Genomic DNA, 18,146 nt, shown 5'->3' on the forward strand with positions numbered 1-18,146 from the left:
GGAGAAGGTTTGGAACATATTCCACAACGCTGTTCCAATGCGGTTTGGTGGAATACACATGTGGCAGAATTTCTATGAAATTTGTCACATGCTGGTTTCCTCACGATGTTTTCCTTCACCGCTGATCACGAGATGAATTATAAAGACAAATTAAGCACATGAATCAGCGGTGCTTGCCTGGGTTTGAACCCGCAATCATCGTTTAAGATGCACGCGTTCTAACCACTGGGCCATCTCGACTCCAAAGGATATAATTCCGTACTAATATTAATGAGCCACCACGAATAGCACTCCCTCTTACGAATGTACTTGACAGTTTAAAGTTCGAGATATTAAATATGTCAATTTTTTACCAAATTCTCTGTGAAACAAAATACCTATATGAATTTTTAACACTCCGTTCATGATCATCATCATCATAACTTATAATTTTGTCTTATTTTCGTACATTCAATACTTTCATAAAATTTCAAATAACAAAAATAGATGATCCCAGATAATGTTAATTATATTGTGGTGTTAGATATAATGAATTCGAATTATTTATCTAGCATGCCCAAAGACTAATTGGTCGGTAACTCAACGCCGAAGTGTCAACTTTGACAGATTTTTCAAGAGTTATGGTATCAACTACTTTCCAATTAAATAGAAAACCTTTATTTGAGAAAAGTTGATAAATTATTTTCATCATCATCATTAGCCTGTAAATTTCCCACGGCTGGGCTAAGCTTCCTCTCCCTTTGAGGAGAAGGATTGGAGCATATTCCATCACGATGCTCCAATGCGGGCTGGTGAAATACACATGTGACAGAATTTCTATGAAAATAGACACATGCAGGTTTCCTCACGATGTTTTTCTTCACCGCCGAGCACGAGATGTATTATATATACAAATGAGGCACATGAATATTCAGCGGTGCTTGCCTGAGTTTGAACCCGCAATCATCGGTTAAGATGCACGCGTTCTAACCACTGGGCCATCTCGGCTCTTATTAAATTATTTTAATTAGAATAAATAATATAATTTAGAACGTTTTAAAGGCTTTTACTTTTTAAATTATGCAAAAGGACGTTAAATTTTATAAACTCCAAAGTCCAGAAGGTTATGCCGGCAGTTTTTCCGAACCGATTCGACTTGGAAAGTTTCAAGAAAAGAGCGCACTTTTGACTTTTCAATCGGCGTTGGTTTCTATAACGATATCTGTGACTAACAAAATTATGCATCCACAAAGCGGACGTTTTACTTTCAATTTTAATACCAAATTTGTTCATAGCTGCTCTCAAGTCAAGTCAATTTATGGTGATACAAAATACAAATGTCTTTTGTTCAAACTCTACTTTCTACTTACGAAAAAATACCTTTAGGGTATTAGAAAAAACCTTAAAATGATGTCTTGAAAAAACTAAAAGACCTAGGATACTTCAATGGGACCAGATAATATACCGCTAATATTCTTGAGGGGCACGACTTGTCCAATTTTGCTTTGACATTAATTAATTTTAATAGCTTCCATAAGTTCTGGCGCTATTCGAATAAAAAAAAAAAAATTGCAATATTTAAAAGTGAAGGCGAGAAAGATATACGCAACTATAGGTCCATATACCTTTTTCAGGTTCCCGCAAAAGTATTTGAACTTTCCCCTAGTTCAAATGTATTTTAATCGTTTTGTTTAATTTATTTATTTTCTTTGATTTGTATTAAAATTGGATATGTATGTAAGAATGACAGCTACATAGTGTATACCCAGCTTCAGATAAACAGGAACATCAAATACTGAACAATATTTAATATGGTTTACAATATATTTACTTTTACAGTTTTCTTTACAATCATTCATTATCTTCCGAATCTAAAACCAGATTAACAATTCCCATATCAAATTCAATAATATTATATTTATAAAAAATGTCAAAACCAAAAAGTTATTCATTACATTTATATAATTCTGTGACTGAATGTAACTCAACTTGGACGCCGAACGGTAAACCTATTATTAAGGACACTTATTAATGCTTAACAAATCTTCTTTTTATATATTTTTTTTCCTTTTATTTTACTTTGCCTTCTTCTAAAAAAACATTTTATTCTCTCTTTCAATGACTAACCAACCTTATAAATAAATCGCAAAGTATTCAAGTATTTGATTTCGTTAAGTCAAATTTTGTCTCTGTTTAATCTGGCCTTTGTGGTGGAAGAAAAAAAATAAAATAAAAGGGTAATAATAAAAAATCAATCTGCTCGGAGTAAACTATCTTTATTTCACAAAAAAAAAACACCAATTAAAATACATTTTAAAACATTAATTAATTATTATGGTTAGGTTATTTGTATATTATTCATACCAACGCGGCCTGGCGCATTCGTAACTCTATATCCTAACGGATAAGGTCGAAATTCATTCGACACATCCCGTGTATTGTCACATTATTGTCAAATTCACCATACCGCGTAACATTCATATATAATTAATCTTAGCTATTTTTTTATGATTAGAAGTTGCTTTGAGGTATTCCAAATAATCGGCAAGATTTTTATTATTTTTAATAACATATATTGAATTGAGGATTAATAGATTCATATGACATGACATAAAGTGTTGCCATATATTCGATCTTATAACGCCGTGATATTTTCTCCACTGGTAACATATTTTACGCTTATCTGGAGGAAAAACTATATAATGTCAAAATTAGTAACTCGATGCCTTAAGTGTAGAACCAAAAAATGTTTGGTTACTTCGAATTATATATCGTTATAAGAGCTATTGGAGATGAAATAACGACTATTTGGTATACCTCACAGGATATTAATAATATATTACTTTGATATGATTATTTTAATATGTAACAGACACATTTATAATAGATTCCAAGATATGTAAACGCGAACAATCTATGCAGGTAAATGTAATCAAAATTTAATTTATCAATTAAAACACCTATTTTAAACTGCAATAGGCATCAATCGCTACTAAATATAACTAGAAATAATTACAAAATAATTCGTTTCAACTACGGAATATATATCGAAATTAATATGTAAATAAATATATATATATATCTTGCTAAATCGTAGGATAGGACTGTACGTCCGTTAATAAATACAAGTTTAATGAATTTGACTAGCTTAAAGCCGTTATACATATGTTATATAAGTTAAAGCCAATATCATAGTCTGTGAGGTTATGTTGACGATCTCCGTCGTATCTTATAATAGATAGAGACACGATTATATATCTAGCACATAAATAGTTAACATTCTTAAAAACTTTCGACTCTTCTGTCAAAGATGGTGGCATTCGCGTTCATCGAATTCACTCGCGAGAAGTTACCAGAAACTTCCGTAGACAATATGTTTTTTTATACAATTCGAAACCTTTCCTTAAACCATATCTCCTGCCTCACATATTACTAAATCCAATACATGAATAATATGAAAGAGCGCGGGGCGCTTCACTAATTTACAATTAAGTAACTAACCTGAAAACATTTAATTGTAGTTAAAGCATTTATTTGTCGGTTCGGTTGAGCAATTATCATCCGAATGTTATTTGTCATAAAGTCTCTTATCGCCCAGCCGAATCCGACTCAGCCGTCCCTTAGGCTTTTGGAATAGGTATATTACAGAACTTAGCTTCTAATCACAACGACAGTTATACAAATGTATAGACATTCAAACTACGTGGTTAATATAATTGTATAATTCAGCGTATAATATAGCAACAATTATTATCAATTTTCAAGATTAACATTTATACATAATATTGAAAAGATATTGTTTAAATTGTTTAAAAAATTCAAAGGGACCAAGATGACAGGAAGATAGAAAGTGACCGCGAAATTGGAAATTCTATAATACATAATTTTATTATTTTCACTTACTAAGTGTCATTAAACTACATATTATATTTTATTGTCTCAATTTAGTTTTATTATTGTCGTTCCTCGTATTTATATTTTAAGTATGCGCTACACATGCTACGATTTAAATTCAATGAATGAATGTGTTAATTTGTTATCTGTTAAATATAATTACGTTTCAATATTGTTGTATATTTCACTGTTATTATAATTGCACTCAAAACAGACCACCGTCCAAATTTCATACATGATATTAGAATTCTTTATTGTTTTTGACACTGGTCACATTAAGGTTTATTATGATTGAATTGTGGACTTCTATGATATTTATTAAAAAGCAATTAGTCCAATATACAAATAGACGAATATATATAATTGTTTTTGTTATCCTAGGATAATGTAAGATAAAGTCCTTTTAAAATAATCGTCCGGTAAATAAACGTATGACGTTTCAAAATAAACTAGTGTTGCTATTATTAAAAAATAAACTCGTATTATTTTTAATTCGATCATGACCAGTGAAATATTATTGTCATAAATTTAGCCGAGTGACAGAATATCGTGCAAATGTCATTAGTGCATTTATAAGCTGTATTACATTTTTTCCATCAAATCCTGTATATTTAAAAAGACAGCACTTAATTCATTATAATTATTTCCAATACAATAATGTAAGAGGAATAGTAAATTAATAAACATTCATAAAAATATTACATATAATATTGATTTTATTGTCCGTTTTTTAATTTTAATAGTAAATATTTTAAAAAATTAAGTACAATTTGACGTTTCTACTTTGGATAATCATTGACATATTAATAATTGTAATCAGACTTAAAAATATTTAAAATAAACTTAAAAATAGAGCTAATATTAAAAATATAATAAGTTACAAGTAACAATTTGTATTCTTTTTTTGATTATTGACTGGCGTCGCACATTTTAGAAATGTCATAAGTGTCAATGTCATTTGCGTAATATATTTATCGATAAATAGAGCGAATATTCGTTCGAAGTTATCGATAAATTTAAATATTTCAATGTGATAACGCGCCAGTCTAACATTTCAAATATATTCTCGACGATCGGTTGCTCACACAACGGCCGTCGAATATTAATAAAAACAAACTCCAACAAAAGTATTTCAATATATTTCTTTGAAAAGAAACAGCTAAGGAAAATGTTTCGAATATTAAATTGAAAGTTATAAATACTTTGACAATAAATCATTAAAAAAAAATACTCTTAAATTCTAATATCGAATAAACCTCTAAACATTTAGGTTAATTTTTTTTATTGTCCATTCGTTTTCGTCTTGGAAATTGACGGTTCCTACACGTAGGTTGTTAATTGATCATAATAAGGTATTTTATTAAAAAAAAAAAGTTATTGTCTCGAAAGAGGATTTAACCTACGAATTATCAATCTAACATCGACCTATAGTCGATTTTAAATACAAGAAAAATACTATTACAATCTTATATCTATAAAAATACAATGCGATTATAAAGGGGTTAAAAATCGCATATCTACAGAGAAAACCTCAGTTATTTTTTTTAATTAAAAATATAAAAATATTGCAATAGATACGCTGAAAGCTCGGGTCAGAAGCGAAAGCGAGGATATGCTTTCGATATGGCCTTTTCAATACTGATAATTATATTAATTGGAGTTTAAAGCCCGCAAGTTATTTGTACGTAAGGGATGTATCCCTCTGGAATGTTCAAGATCGTTCTAGAAAGTTCCATTGTTTCAGTAGGCATAGGGAACGTACTCTGGAAGGACGTAGTCGAGGTACGGGTGGTAGAAGGTCCGGCGTACTGGTGGCAGCATCACATCGGAGTAGCGAGAGAATTGGGAGACCTGACGACTGCCGCTCTGTGGTTTTCTGGAAAGAATTATAAAACTGTAAAATTATGGCACTACATTTATCTGAGTCGTATAATTTGGTCAAGGTCACTTAAACTTTACAAGGTTATATACAATTGAAGTTTATTGAAACACTCACACACACTCACAGATATTATTAGCCCGAAATGATTTACCTATTAATTAAAATATATTTTTATATGGCTGTTTTAGTTTTCTTGTGTTAATTTTACAAAATAGTTGTATTGGAGAGCTGAGATGGCTCAGTGGTTAGAACGCGTGCATCTTAACCGATGATTGCGGGTTCAAACCCAAGCAAGCACCTCTATATATATACATATTCCACCACGCTATTCCAATGCGGGTTGGTGAAATCCACATGTGGATCATCGATGAAATTAGACACATGCAGGTTTCCCGACCATGTTTTCCTTCACCGTCGAGCACGAGATGAATAATAAACAAAAATTAAATACATATATATAGTGGTGTTTGGCTGAGTTTGAACCCGCAATCATCGGTTAAGATGCACGCGTTCTAACCACTGGGCCATCTCAGCTCTTTGATATATGAGTGTTAGTTAAAAATTATTGGTATAAAAAATGGAGACTCACGATTTGCAGCCCAGCCCAGACACTCAATAATTTATTGCAAATTTAGTAATAAACGTTAATAACAATTATATAGTAGATTAAAAAGCGCAAAACAATGAAAAAAAAAAGACTTAAAAAGGCAACTCTTATCATTGGATCTTTAAATTGCTAGTTTTTATTTCAATTAGTTTCGAGAAATCTTTGATAGACGGCATCAGAACTAATTAAAAACTAAGTGTTCGAGAAAGTGCTAAACTTTGTTTTAATCGAAAATGGGAAAAAAATGTAAATTAAAGTAAAAATCTTAAGAGTATGCAAACGAGTTTATAGTTAAAACTAACTGTGCCCGCAACCATGTACGCGTTTGAATTTGAAATAATAACATTATTGTAGCCTAAGTTATTCCTTATTATATAAGTCATCTGCCAGTGAAAATCCCATCAAAATATAGATAAGCCGTTGTTCCATTCATTGATAATTTTGATATACAGTGTAAACTCGTTATAACGAAACTCAAGGGACTGAGCATTTTTTGTCGTTATAGAGAGTTATCAAAGAGTGAACAAATAAATAACCAAATCGATTGCATCGAAATCAAAATAGAAAAATTTGCTTAAAAATTATTGTTCGCATATATATTTTAACAACTTTGTTTGACGTATTTTCCTATGTCAGTACTTTTTATGAATTCTATTCATATCTAGATATGTGGTGGATGATGGTGTCTTGATTAAACAACAAAAAAACATTCTAGCAACTTAGCAACAATTGGTGGTGATTCGGTTTCGTCCACTTGATCATCTTCTTCATCTTAATTAAAAAAATACTGATTGTATTAGCAGCGAAAAATGCTAACTCTATGCTTCGAAGATTAGATATGATGGGTTCAACAGGATAATAAATAGTTACTGTCTAAAATTATGAACACATTTCTTCGTAATAGAGAATGGCTGTATCGCTAAAAATTGTGTATCAATATGTCGGTTTTAACACAAACCAACCAAGTCGTGCTTACTTCTACTTTATAGAGAGTTTATCGTTATAAAGGATAACATTATAAAGAGTTTACACTGTATGTAACGTGAATACATACATATCCATTGAGTAAAAAAGGGCTATTTTAATATTACAAACAGGCACTCCAAATTTATTATATGTGTATTTAGTATTCTATTAAGTGCTTAGCGTATGACTTTCATGAAGAACTTTAAGCACGTTTTAAAGCTAGCTATCATTCGTTCCGGAAATTCCGTAGTTCTGAATTCAGTAAGTTGTTTATAAATGAACTCTGTAAGCCCTGTTAAGGAGTTCTGAAGTAGTTATTCTGTTAGCATGATACGATGATTTTAAATGTATTGTGATTATATTTTCTCGCAGCAGACCTATCAAGCTTGTGATATAAATTGGTATGAAAGTGATCAGATCATGTCACTAATCAGATCCAGAGGTCCAAGACAAATCCTGGATTAGTAAAGTTATTAATAATAAATAAAAATAAAACTTTCTATTTCAGGACTAGCCAATATAGTGTAAGTAAAACATTTTTTAACTTTACAAATTTTAAAATACAATACAATAATAAATAATTATTTTTTTAGATATATATATTCATAATATAGATATCTTCATATATAAGATATATATATCAATAATAATTTTAAAATTTAATTTAATTTAAAATAAATAATTTTTTAACATTATATTAATTTTTGATCAAGCAGTTATTATTATTGGGGGTTTTCTGTCAAGAAATCTCAGCACACTTAAGTGAGCTGTCTATAACATTTCTTGTCTATGGTTTAAGCCACAGACTCAAAGAAAATCATTTAAAGAAACTCATCGGTAAATATTTGTACTAACATTATATAGGCGAACGTAATTACGTTTGTTTTACTGTTGTTCGTTCAGGGTCAAAACTATGAACCGATTTCAATGGAATTTGATATAAACCAAGTTTAAACTACAAGGAAGATTTTTACAATTTATGTCTGTCCGTCTGTCTGTCTGTTTGTACTAATCTCTGGAACGGCTTGACCGATTTTGACGGGACTTTCACTAGCATATAGCTGATGTAATAAGGAATAGACTTACAACAACAACAACAACAGCCTGTAAATTCCCACTGCTGGGCTAAAGGCCTCCTCTCCCTTTGAGGAGAAGGTTTGGAACATATTCCACCACGCTGTTCCAATGCGGGTTGGTGGAATACACATGTGGCAGAATTTCGATAAAATTAGACACATGCAGGTTTCCTCACGATGTTTTCCTTCACCGCCGAGCACGAGATGAATCATAAATACAAATTAAGCACATATAGTGGTGCTTGCCTGGGTTTGAACCCGCAATCATCGCTTAAGATGCACACGTTCTAACCACTAGGCCATCTCAGTTCCAAACATAATATTTTCAATAAAAAAACTCGCTACCAGTTTTCTGTGGATATGAAAATGAAGTTATAATATTATAAAATCGATTACGCCATAACCCCATAATGGGGATTTTATGTCGGGAAACATTATAATGATGGGACGATGAATCGGCAAATATTTAGCGGCTAGATGGTATTCGTGTGTCTATTTTTAGATAAACCGCGCCGTATATAAATAGATGATATTGATTTTCTGTACAATATCGGGATTAACTATAAATGCCTGTATGCTATAAGCCTTTAGGGAAAGTGCCGTTATAGAATATATGAATAGAATAAAATAATATTCAGAATAATAATAAAACGTTTCTTCTTTTTAAATTTAGAATATTATGTGACGTAATATGAGAGACTTATGATGAGAGATTTTTTTTTTAATATCATAAATAGGCAGGCAATGATTGTTTTGTTATAGAATATGTTGGTAGACAAATGGATCACTTGATGGTCGCCGTTGTTCATAGTAATTGACGCTGTAAAAGTATAAAGCATTTATTACATCACCAATGCGCCACCAACCTCTGTTATGTCAATTGTGCCTGTAGTTAACTGACTCATTCACCCTTCAAATAGAAAAGCAGCAATATTAAGTATTGCTGTTTAGTACAATATCTCATTAGTGGCTGGTACCTACCCAGGCAAATTCCTACCACCAAGTAAAAGTCAAGTATCCTGATGGTGTATGGTCACCACTAACATAGTAAAAAAATTCTTAAACTCACTTTCCATGTCTCGCGTTGGGCTCATCAGCGTACTCCAGAGGCTGAAGTCCACGGGGCTCTTGTTCTCCATAGGTTCCGTATACGAAGTCGTCATTACTGTAACAATGATTATTGTTGAGTATAAAAAAAGATAACCATCAAAAGATTATCATTGACATAGTTTAAATGGTGTTTAAAGTAAAAAAAAAGTAAAGTAACAGCTTGTAAATGGGCTAAGGCCTCCTGTTCCATTAAGGAGAGGATTTGGAACATATTCCACCACGCTATTCCAATGTGGAAGAATTTCGATGAAATTTGACACATGCAGGTTTCCTCACGATGTTTTCCTTCACCGTCGAGCATGAGATGAATTATATACACAAATTAAGCACATATACATAGTGGTGCTTCCGTGGGCTTGAACCCGAAATCATCGGTTAAGATGCACGCCTTCTAACCACTGGGCCATCTCAGCTGGTGTTTATTATTTGTTAATTTGTGTCGTTATGTGTGTATGTGATTTAGATTTAATTATTTTTATAATAACAAGGCTGTAGTTTAGACGAAGTAGTCTAACAAATGAACATACTTGGAAAGTGCCTTAAATAGATAAATAAATAATTAAGATAATCAATATGAAGAGGTCATAAAATAGCTACAGAACAATATTACTTGACCAATTATTTGAAACGTATTCACGTCAAACGTTTCCTAATAATTGAAGTAATTAATTACTTGAATTATTACCTATAAAAAGAAGTATGTGTAAAGTTTCTGCTGCTATAATTTTATAAGTAAATATGGCAACTATTTTAACATAAAATATTCCAATAAAAAAATTGAAACATTAACAATTTTTTCGAAACGCAGTACTATGTATCCAAATTTAGAATTATTTGTCATGACTGGTTGATAGAAAGGCGAAAAGTTATGAGCATAGAATAAGTTGAATCAGGAATATTAACACCATAAGCATTCATTAATAAAGATTATCTGTAATTTCAACAGGACTTTTGTACGAAGTCAGTACACGCAACTAGTGGCTTTATAAAACATTTACAAAAGCTTTATCAATTTTATCCACTTGTAAAACAAGATGGTATCCGAGATTTTAAAAGGATCAAAGTTACTTTGAATCTTGGAACACGATGTTCGTGGATTCGTTGTAAAATTTTTCATAACTTTTAAGTAAGTTTTGTATTATATAATCTGGTCGGACAGTCGGAAGACTCGGGGATATTTTTTATTGATAATAGATAGCCAGACAAATGGCCTACTTGTGGATATGTGGTCATCGTCCAAAGATATTGACGCTATAAGAAATATTCACTATTATAGCATAGTATTCCTCAATTTGACGACATCCGTGGTTGGGTAGTGTGTACACAGGTTTTCATGGGAACGCTATATTGGTTTTCTATGTTGCCTTGGGTCTGATTGTTTGTGGTACCGTCATTACTCCTGATTTTCCATAACACAAGTGCTTTAGCTACTAACATTGGGATCAGAGTATAGTATATGATATAAAATAATTGGACGATGCAAAAATAATCTTTCTCTAATAAAAACCGTAACTTTATTAGTTGCGATAACAGCTAGCTAAAGAGCTATTTTCAAAAGAATAGCGCAACAAGTTTCTATATTAGCTTTTAACGTTCAATATACCGTAAAGAGGCAGAGATCTCGATCCTCGTTCCCTCGTCCTCATAATTACATTAATAAATTCTTTTAAAGATCATTAATCTCAGACGTCAGCGTTTTATTTGTTCCATTTTATTATATATTTAAATTCACCACGAGTACCGCAGTGGACAGTTAAATGACGTTACCGAATAAACCATAATTTTATTAAGAATTTTAAAATTTTCCGGGATAATACTCTTTTTTTAAGCTTTTATACTTCAAGATCATTATTTATTCCGTACACAAAATGTTATCATCGTTGAAAAATAAAACCTTTTTCGTTTTAAAAATAATTCGTTCTATTTTTGAATTTTTTTATGGTTTAAATATATGTTCAATGTTCAATATTTTAGCTTGTAACATTAAAACTATTATTAACTCCTAATCCTTCGTGCTATAGATGCAATAAAATACAGAATTGCCGTTCGTTAAAAAGTATTATTAATGATGATGGTAGTTTATATTAAATAAACTAAGCTGTAGTAGTATTTGCTCTCGGTTTCCTTTTTCAAATAAGTTTTTAATAAAACGGTTTATTTGGTTTGGACATTTATGAGATCGTAACGTTTTATTAAATAAGAACTGTGTCAAGCGTCGTGTATGGATATTAAATAATACTCCAAACAATTTCTCGGGTAAAAATAAGTAGAATATACGAAATTATATCGAATTCTAGTGCGAGTACTATCGATAAGTTCAGATTATTTGAGAGTTTTAATAGCCAAGATGGCCCAGTGGTTAGAATGCGTGCATTTTAACCGATGATTGTGGGTTCAAACCCAGGCAAGCACCGCTGAATATTCATGTGCTTAATTTGTGTTTATAATTCATCTCGTGCTCGGCGGTGAAGAAAAACATCGTGAAACATGCATGTGTCTAATTTCATACAAATTCTGCCACATGTGTATTCCACCCATCCGTATTGAAACAGCGTGGTGGAATATGTTCCAAACCTTCTCCTCAAGGAAGAGGAGGGTATTGGGAATTTTAACCACAAACATACCTATTTAATCAGGTCGATGTTTAATTATTGCTTTGAGTATAGCAACTGAAATTGATCACGTTGAATTTAATCTATAGAATAAAGTATTTGTAAATGTCAGATAGCCGGCAAAGATATCTCGAGGTATTAAGCTTTGTCCGATGTTCCAATGTGGATTAATGAATACAGGTGAGCTGGAAATTGAATCGATACAGATTTCCTTCGCTACCAACCACGAAGGAGGGTTAAGCACTTGCAAGATTTACGTGTTCTAAATTCGTATTAATTTAGATTAGATTTCGAGTTGCCAGTGGTAATGAATTAAAAAAAAAAAGATTAAGACTCTAAAAAGGTATACATACCCTCGCCCAGCTGCGATTTCTTTCAACTCCTGTTTCTGCTCCGTTTCGTATTTCCTTTGTAGTTCGCGGACGTGTTCTTGCCGGATCAGTTTCTTCAAAGCCTCGAATCTGTGTCAAAAAATTGTACAGATAATGAAATGTTTTTTTTTTTAAATATAAATTACTGGCATATTAGTTAAGTTTCGAAAATTAAAAAGTGTTGAATTTTTGTTAGGTGTAACATTGATTGATTGATTTTAAGGTAGCTTTAGAAGTCTTGAGAGAAGTACATATATTTTGATTGGATTTAAATAAGATGGAATGGATTCGTAAATACGAAACTGTTACTAAATGAGAAATATGGCCATGAACTTGATTATTTATTCATATCAATAATACATTTTTCTAAATTTATAAAATAAATTGCTTAACAGTAACAGCCTCTAAATTTTCCAATACTTGGTTAAGGCCTCTTCCACGTTTGAGGAGAGGGTTGGAACTTATTCCATCAAGTTACTCTAATACGGGTTTGTGAATACACAGGTGGCAGAATTTCGTTGAACTTAGACATGCATGTGTCCAGGTTTCCTTACGATATTTCCTTCACCGCCGAGCACAACATGAATTATAAACACATTGGTTTGAAACCGTAATCGTCGGTTAAGATGCAAGCGTTCTAACCACTGAGCCAGCTTGGAAACTCTTGTAGCTTTAATTCGTTTTCATCCTTATTAGTTGAAGTATTATTCGTTACAATTATATACATTGGAAAATAGAGCAATGACATGTATATCTTGGTTACATATGTATGGAAGAATTTCTTCAAAGAAAATTTACTTCACAAATGGTTGATCAATACGGTTTCCCGGTGTACTATTTCGGGAGTTTCGAGAACGTTCTCGTGAGGCCTGAAGGTTTCGGTTCGGAAAGTTCGAAAACACATTACAACTTTTTTAGTTATTTTCTTAGTATGGAATATTTTCCGGCAGAAATATACATTCATTTCGAAATCGTGTTTTTATAGGATGTCGTGCCTTAGTTTATTACAAACAAATGTATTATAAATATAAAAAAAACGGATTATTACTTTAAAATTAGATACTTCTGATGATGATATATGATAGATGGTAGGGCTTTGTGCAAGCCCGTCTGGGTAGGTACCACCCACTCATCAGTTATTCTACCGCCAAATAACTGTACTTAGTATTTTTGTGTTCCGGTTTGAAGGGTGAGTGAGCCAGTGTAACTACAGGCACAAGGGACATAACATTTTAGTTCCCAAGGTTGGTGGCACATTGGCGATGTAAGGAATAGTTAATATTTCTTACAGCGTCATTGTCTATGGGTGATGGTGACCACTTACCATCAGGTAGCCCATATGCTTGTCCGCCAACTTATACCATAAAAAAATACTACTATTTTGTTGACGGTACTTACGACGTTTAATCAATCTCGAAGAAAGCATTTACAGACATTTTTCATATATTTTCAATATTAAATATTCTAATATACAATAATTAAATAAAAACGTAATTAATACATAAATTGTAATCAAATAATCAAAATTAAAATATACTTTATTGAAGTAGGCTTTTACAAGCACTTTTGAATCGTCATTTAACAACTATTTTAAGTGAAGCTACCACCGATTCGGATAGTAGGTTCTAACGAGAAGAACCGGCAAGAAACTCAGTTTTCTCAGTTACTCTTTTTTTTATTAAATAAATTACATTATGTACCGATTAAAACATATACGTTTAAGTTAAAAAAAACTCTTCAAACCTGGAAAGTTACTCTAGGGTTTCCAAGTACTTTATTTGTTTGAAATTTATCTCACGAGGGGAAACTTTTTGAGCAAGCATTAGGGTTTGCGAGTGTTTGATTTTTGTTGATTTCTTGGCATATTTATAGACTTTGTATGTACATGCCGTTCGTATAAATTACTAGAGACCTGACTCGGCTTTACACGACTGCAATACTGGTACTAAATATACTATAGAATCTTTTTTTATGATATTACTTTAGAAACTTCTAAAATTATTTAGTATTTCTCTACTATATTATACATGTATTACTTCCTCTTGAATCAATCTATCGTTTTAAAGATATCACAGCAAATTCCGTTGTATGTACAATTACGACGATGTAAGCATACATAGAGTCAGACAGCGGTAAGCTACTTTGTTTTATACTATGTCATGATGATGATGATGATGAAGGTAAGATATAAAGATACATTTTTATGCTTAATGTTGAAAACGAATCTTACCTGTCCCTCTGGGGTGGTACCATGAAAGTAGGTCCACCGCGAGGTCGAGACGGTCCAGGGTACCGAAGAATCTTTCCAGAAGTATGTGGCACGTTCAACATTCCAAACATCTGCAAAAAATATTATATTATACAACAAGAAAACATAAATATTGAAGTCTTGACGACTTTCTTTTAAGTGGTAGGGCTTTGTGCAATCTCATCTGGGTAGGTACCATCCACTAGATATTCTACAGCCAAACAGTAATTTTTGCTTTCCTGTAGGATTGTATTTCTTATAGTAACTACCGATGTCTAGTGACCCCTTACCATGAGGGTGCATATTTGCCAGCCCGCCTACATAAATTCCATAGAAAGAGGCGAAGATTTTGTGGTTATTCTGCTTTAATCCGGTCGGTGATAAAACATATTGTAAATTTTCGCTAGACACATTAGTGCCTTAATTTATTGCCATGTATGAAATTAATTATAAGCTGAACTAATGGAATGCGTAAAAATTCAATGGGTGTGAACCCACAGTCTTCAATCAGCGAGTCAATTTTAGTAATTGCATAGAAAATATATATGTATATCATGGTGATGATGTCTGTGAACCTATACTCATTTTAAGCAGTGGCGTAAATAGGGCGGTGCCACCGGTGCCCAGGCACAGGGCGTAGACTCTCGGGGGCGCAAGAATACACTGGTCTGAACTATGTTTTTTTTCGTTTTGCTCTTGTTAAGATTCCGCTGAGCCCCTAGATAAATCCAATACAAACGTACTAACATGCTAGTATTATTAAAAACATACATCGCACTCATTTTTTTGGCAGCGCTCGAGCGTATTTGTGTTTTGTGTTTATCGCTAATGGGCTACGCATTTGCAGTAGTGAACCTACGTTTAAATTTTAGTGAGTGAGACAGTAAAATAGGCAAAGGGTCTGCTTAAATAGGGGGCAGTAATGGAAGCTCACACAGGGCGCAGAAAAGGCTATTTACGGCACTGATAATAATAAGAGGATTTAATCTATACTTGTATGAAGATTTTAAACTACCAAACAGTGATCCGAATTTGATGAAATTTGGTATGAATCAAATTTAAATTCCAATAAAGGATATGTCCTTTATTCTTTTTTATTTTTAGCTTCTTTTTTTGTCTAGCACATGAGAACCAACTAGAAGGATATTAAATCTTTACAATTTGTTCTATGAGCTGTGGTGATCATTTAATACATTAACGCGGCTCGATTGCCTAATAAAATAAATTTTTCATGCGTCTTATTTTTTCAAGTCAAGATCAAGGCAATTATCTTCAAAAGTTTACGTAATGTGCTCTTCGTTATAATTTTAGTTTTACATGAAAGGTATTCAAACTGATGGTCTACTGACGGTAGACCTGTCATCTATATGTATATTATAAATGTGAAAGTGACTCGCTCTGTCTGTCTGTCTATCCATCTTTCATTGTCAAACCGCTGAACCGAATTTGATTAAATTTTTTATAAAGCAAACTTAAACTCCAAGAAAGGACACAGGCTGCTTTTTTGTCTAACATGACAACCAATACCTTAAAACGCGAGCAAAAGCGCAGGCGACTACTAGTAGTCCAATAAAGCAAATTAAGCAGTTAGTTTATTATTGAATACAGTATATTCCATACGAATGCTATGTACGAATTACTATGTGTGTATTTTAGGATTGCGTAGGCTGAATGTTTCAGGGTCTTTAACATACTTAGAACGAAAAATGATTACATGAATATTAAATGTTATTCTATTCAAAAGTGTGTTGAATGGAATACGTTCCAAATTTAAATTTTTTATTTTTATTTTTTTAATTTGATTCTTTGGTATATACACACACATGTATGTATTTGTATTATATAGATTGTGTAAATCGTGTTAAGTAAATAAAGTGTCTGTGCTCTAGAGTTAAATTTTCGGCTGGCGTTTTCGGATAAGACGTAAGTTACATAATCATCTCGTCTCGTTAAATTATTTTCTGTGGCGCTTTAAGAGTTTCATTACTTAAATAAAATCATCGTCGTCAATAGCTCAGATTTTCAAGTGACGAAATCACTTAATTAAAAATGAATATGAATCTCGTAGACTTCGAGTCGGATTAAACAATTAAGAAGAAGGAAGTTGATTGATGATAACTGATTGGTGAGTGAGGAACGTAAAGAGATTCAAAAAGAAATTTCATTATTTTTTGTCATTATATTCATATGAAGTTAAATTTAAAATTATACAACTAAATTATTTATTATATTACATAATTTTAATTTTAAAAAAAGATTGTGAAATTTATTTACTGATCACACTTTACAATCTTGAGAATATTCATAATCATCTACACAAAGTAAAAAAGTCAAATCAAGAAAGCATGATTTTACGTCATTTATAAAACTATGAAATAACAAAGGGCCAAGAGGAATTCCCTGAGGGATACCTGACGATACTATCAGAAATGTCAAGCAAATAATCTTTAACTGCGAATATACAAGATTGTACTCAACAATCTTGTAAGTAACGAGTGAGGTAGCCTGCTAGTTCGCTTAGTAGATGGGAAGATTAATTCGATCTGTTTTTCGTATTAGTAACACATGAGATATCTTTTGTAAGACATTTATTGTTTCCACCTGTGTAGGGTAGGGTAGCCAAAAATATATTTTTTTTAATTTTTCAAATATATAATAGGCTATCGATATTTCAAATTCATAATTAATTGTAATTATATTAAATTTTAATTATATACGAGCTACTGAGTTCTAACAAATTTCTACCTAATTGACAACGAATATGGATGAAAAAAAAAACTAAATAAATTTATACCGATTGTGGAATTACGTCCAAAATATTCTTATTCGAGTCTATACAAAAACGATTATTTTTTTAATTTAGATGTACCGCCAGGTATGTGTTTATACAGGAGTGTTATTGAGAGTTATTGAGTAGGTATTATTAATGAACTTTAATTAAATTAATTGAAGTTGTTTGCGACAGCCCTGATGGCAGGTATGCGCGCATGCTTCATCGCAAGTTCCCCTATTACCTAAGAACTTGATTATCGTTCGTATTGTAGAAATCGCTCGCTTGCTCATGATTCGATTTATACCCATACAATTTAATGTCAGCTATCCTATAGCGTAGGCAATATATTTTTTATTGTTCAATAATCATATATTTTTAAATCTGTTTTCATACATTTGATATGATATGACTGTCATCTTAATCTCCAAATATAGTAAGCATTCTTTACATCGTCAATGCGCCACCAACATCAGTAACTAACTTATGTCCCTTTTGTCTATAGTTTCTCTGGCTTACTCTTCAAACCGGAACACAACGATTTAGAGTACTGATGCTTGGCAGTAGAATATCTGTTGAGTGAGTGGTACCTATCTAGACGGCCTTGCACCACCAAGTATCTAACTTGTGG

General features: G+C 32.0%; 1 protein-coding gene across 1 annotated transcript in view; it reads right to left on the minus strand.

Moving 5' to 3' along the window:
* Positions 1-2,280: 2,280 nt before the first annotated feature.
* LOC124540564 overlaps positions 2,281-18,146 on the minus strand; it is a 121,596-nt gene continuing 105,730 nt past the window's right edge. The window contains exons 5-8 of the mRNA XM_047118240.1: positions 14,728-14,837; positions 12,480-12,587; positions 9,474-9,569; positions 2,281-5,749 (exon numbers count right to left, since the gene is read on the minus strand). Of these exons, the coding sequence (XP_046974196.1) occupies positions 5,614-5,749; positions 9,474-9,569; positions 12,480-12,587; positions 14,728-14,837 (450 nt within the window). The 3' untranslated portion in view covers positions 2,281-5,613. The remainder of the gene's footprint in view (positions 5,750-9,473; positions 9,570-12,479; positions 12,588-14,727; positions 14,838-18,146) is intronic.

Source organism: Vanessa cardui, chromosome 25, assembly GCF_905220365.1.
Source record: "Vanessa cardui chromosome 25, ilVanCard2.1, whole genome shotgun sequence".
In the NCBI taxonomy this organism is placed as follows: domain Eukaryota; kingdom Metazoa; phylum Arthropoda; class Insecta; order Lepidoptera; family Nymphalidae; genus Vanessa; species Vanessa cardui.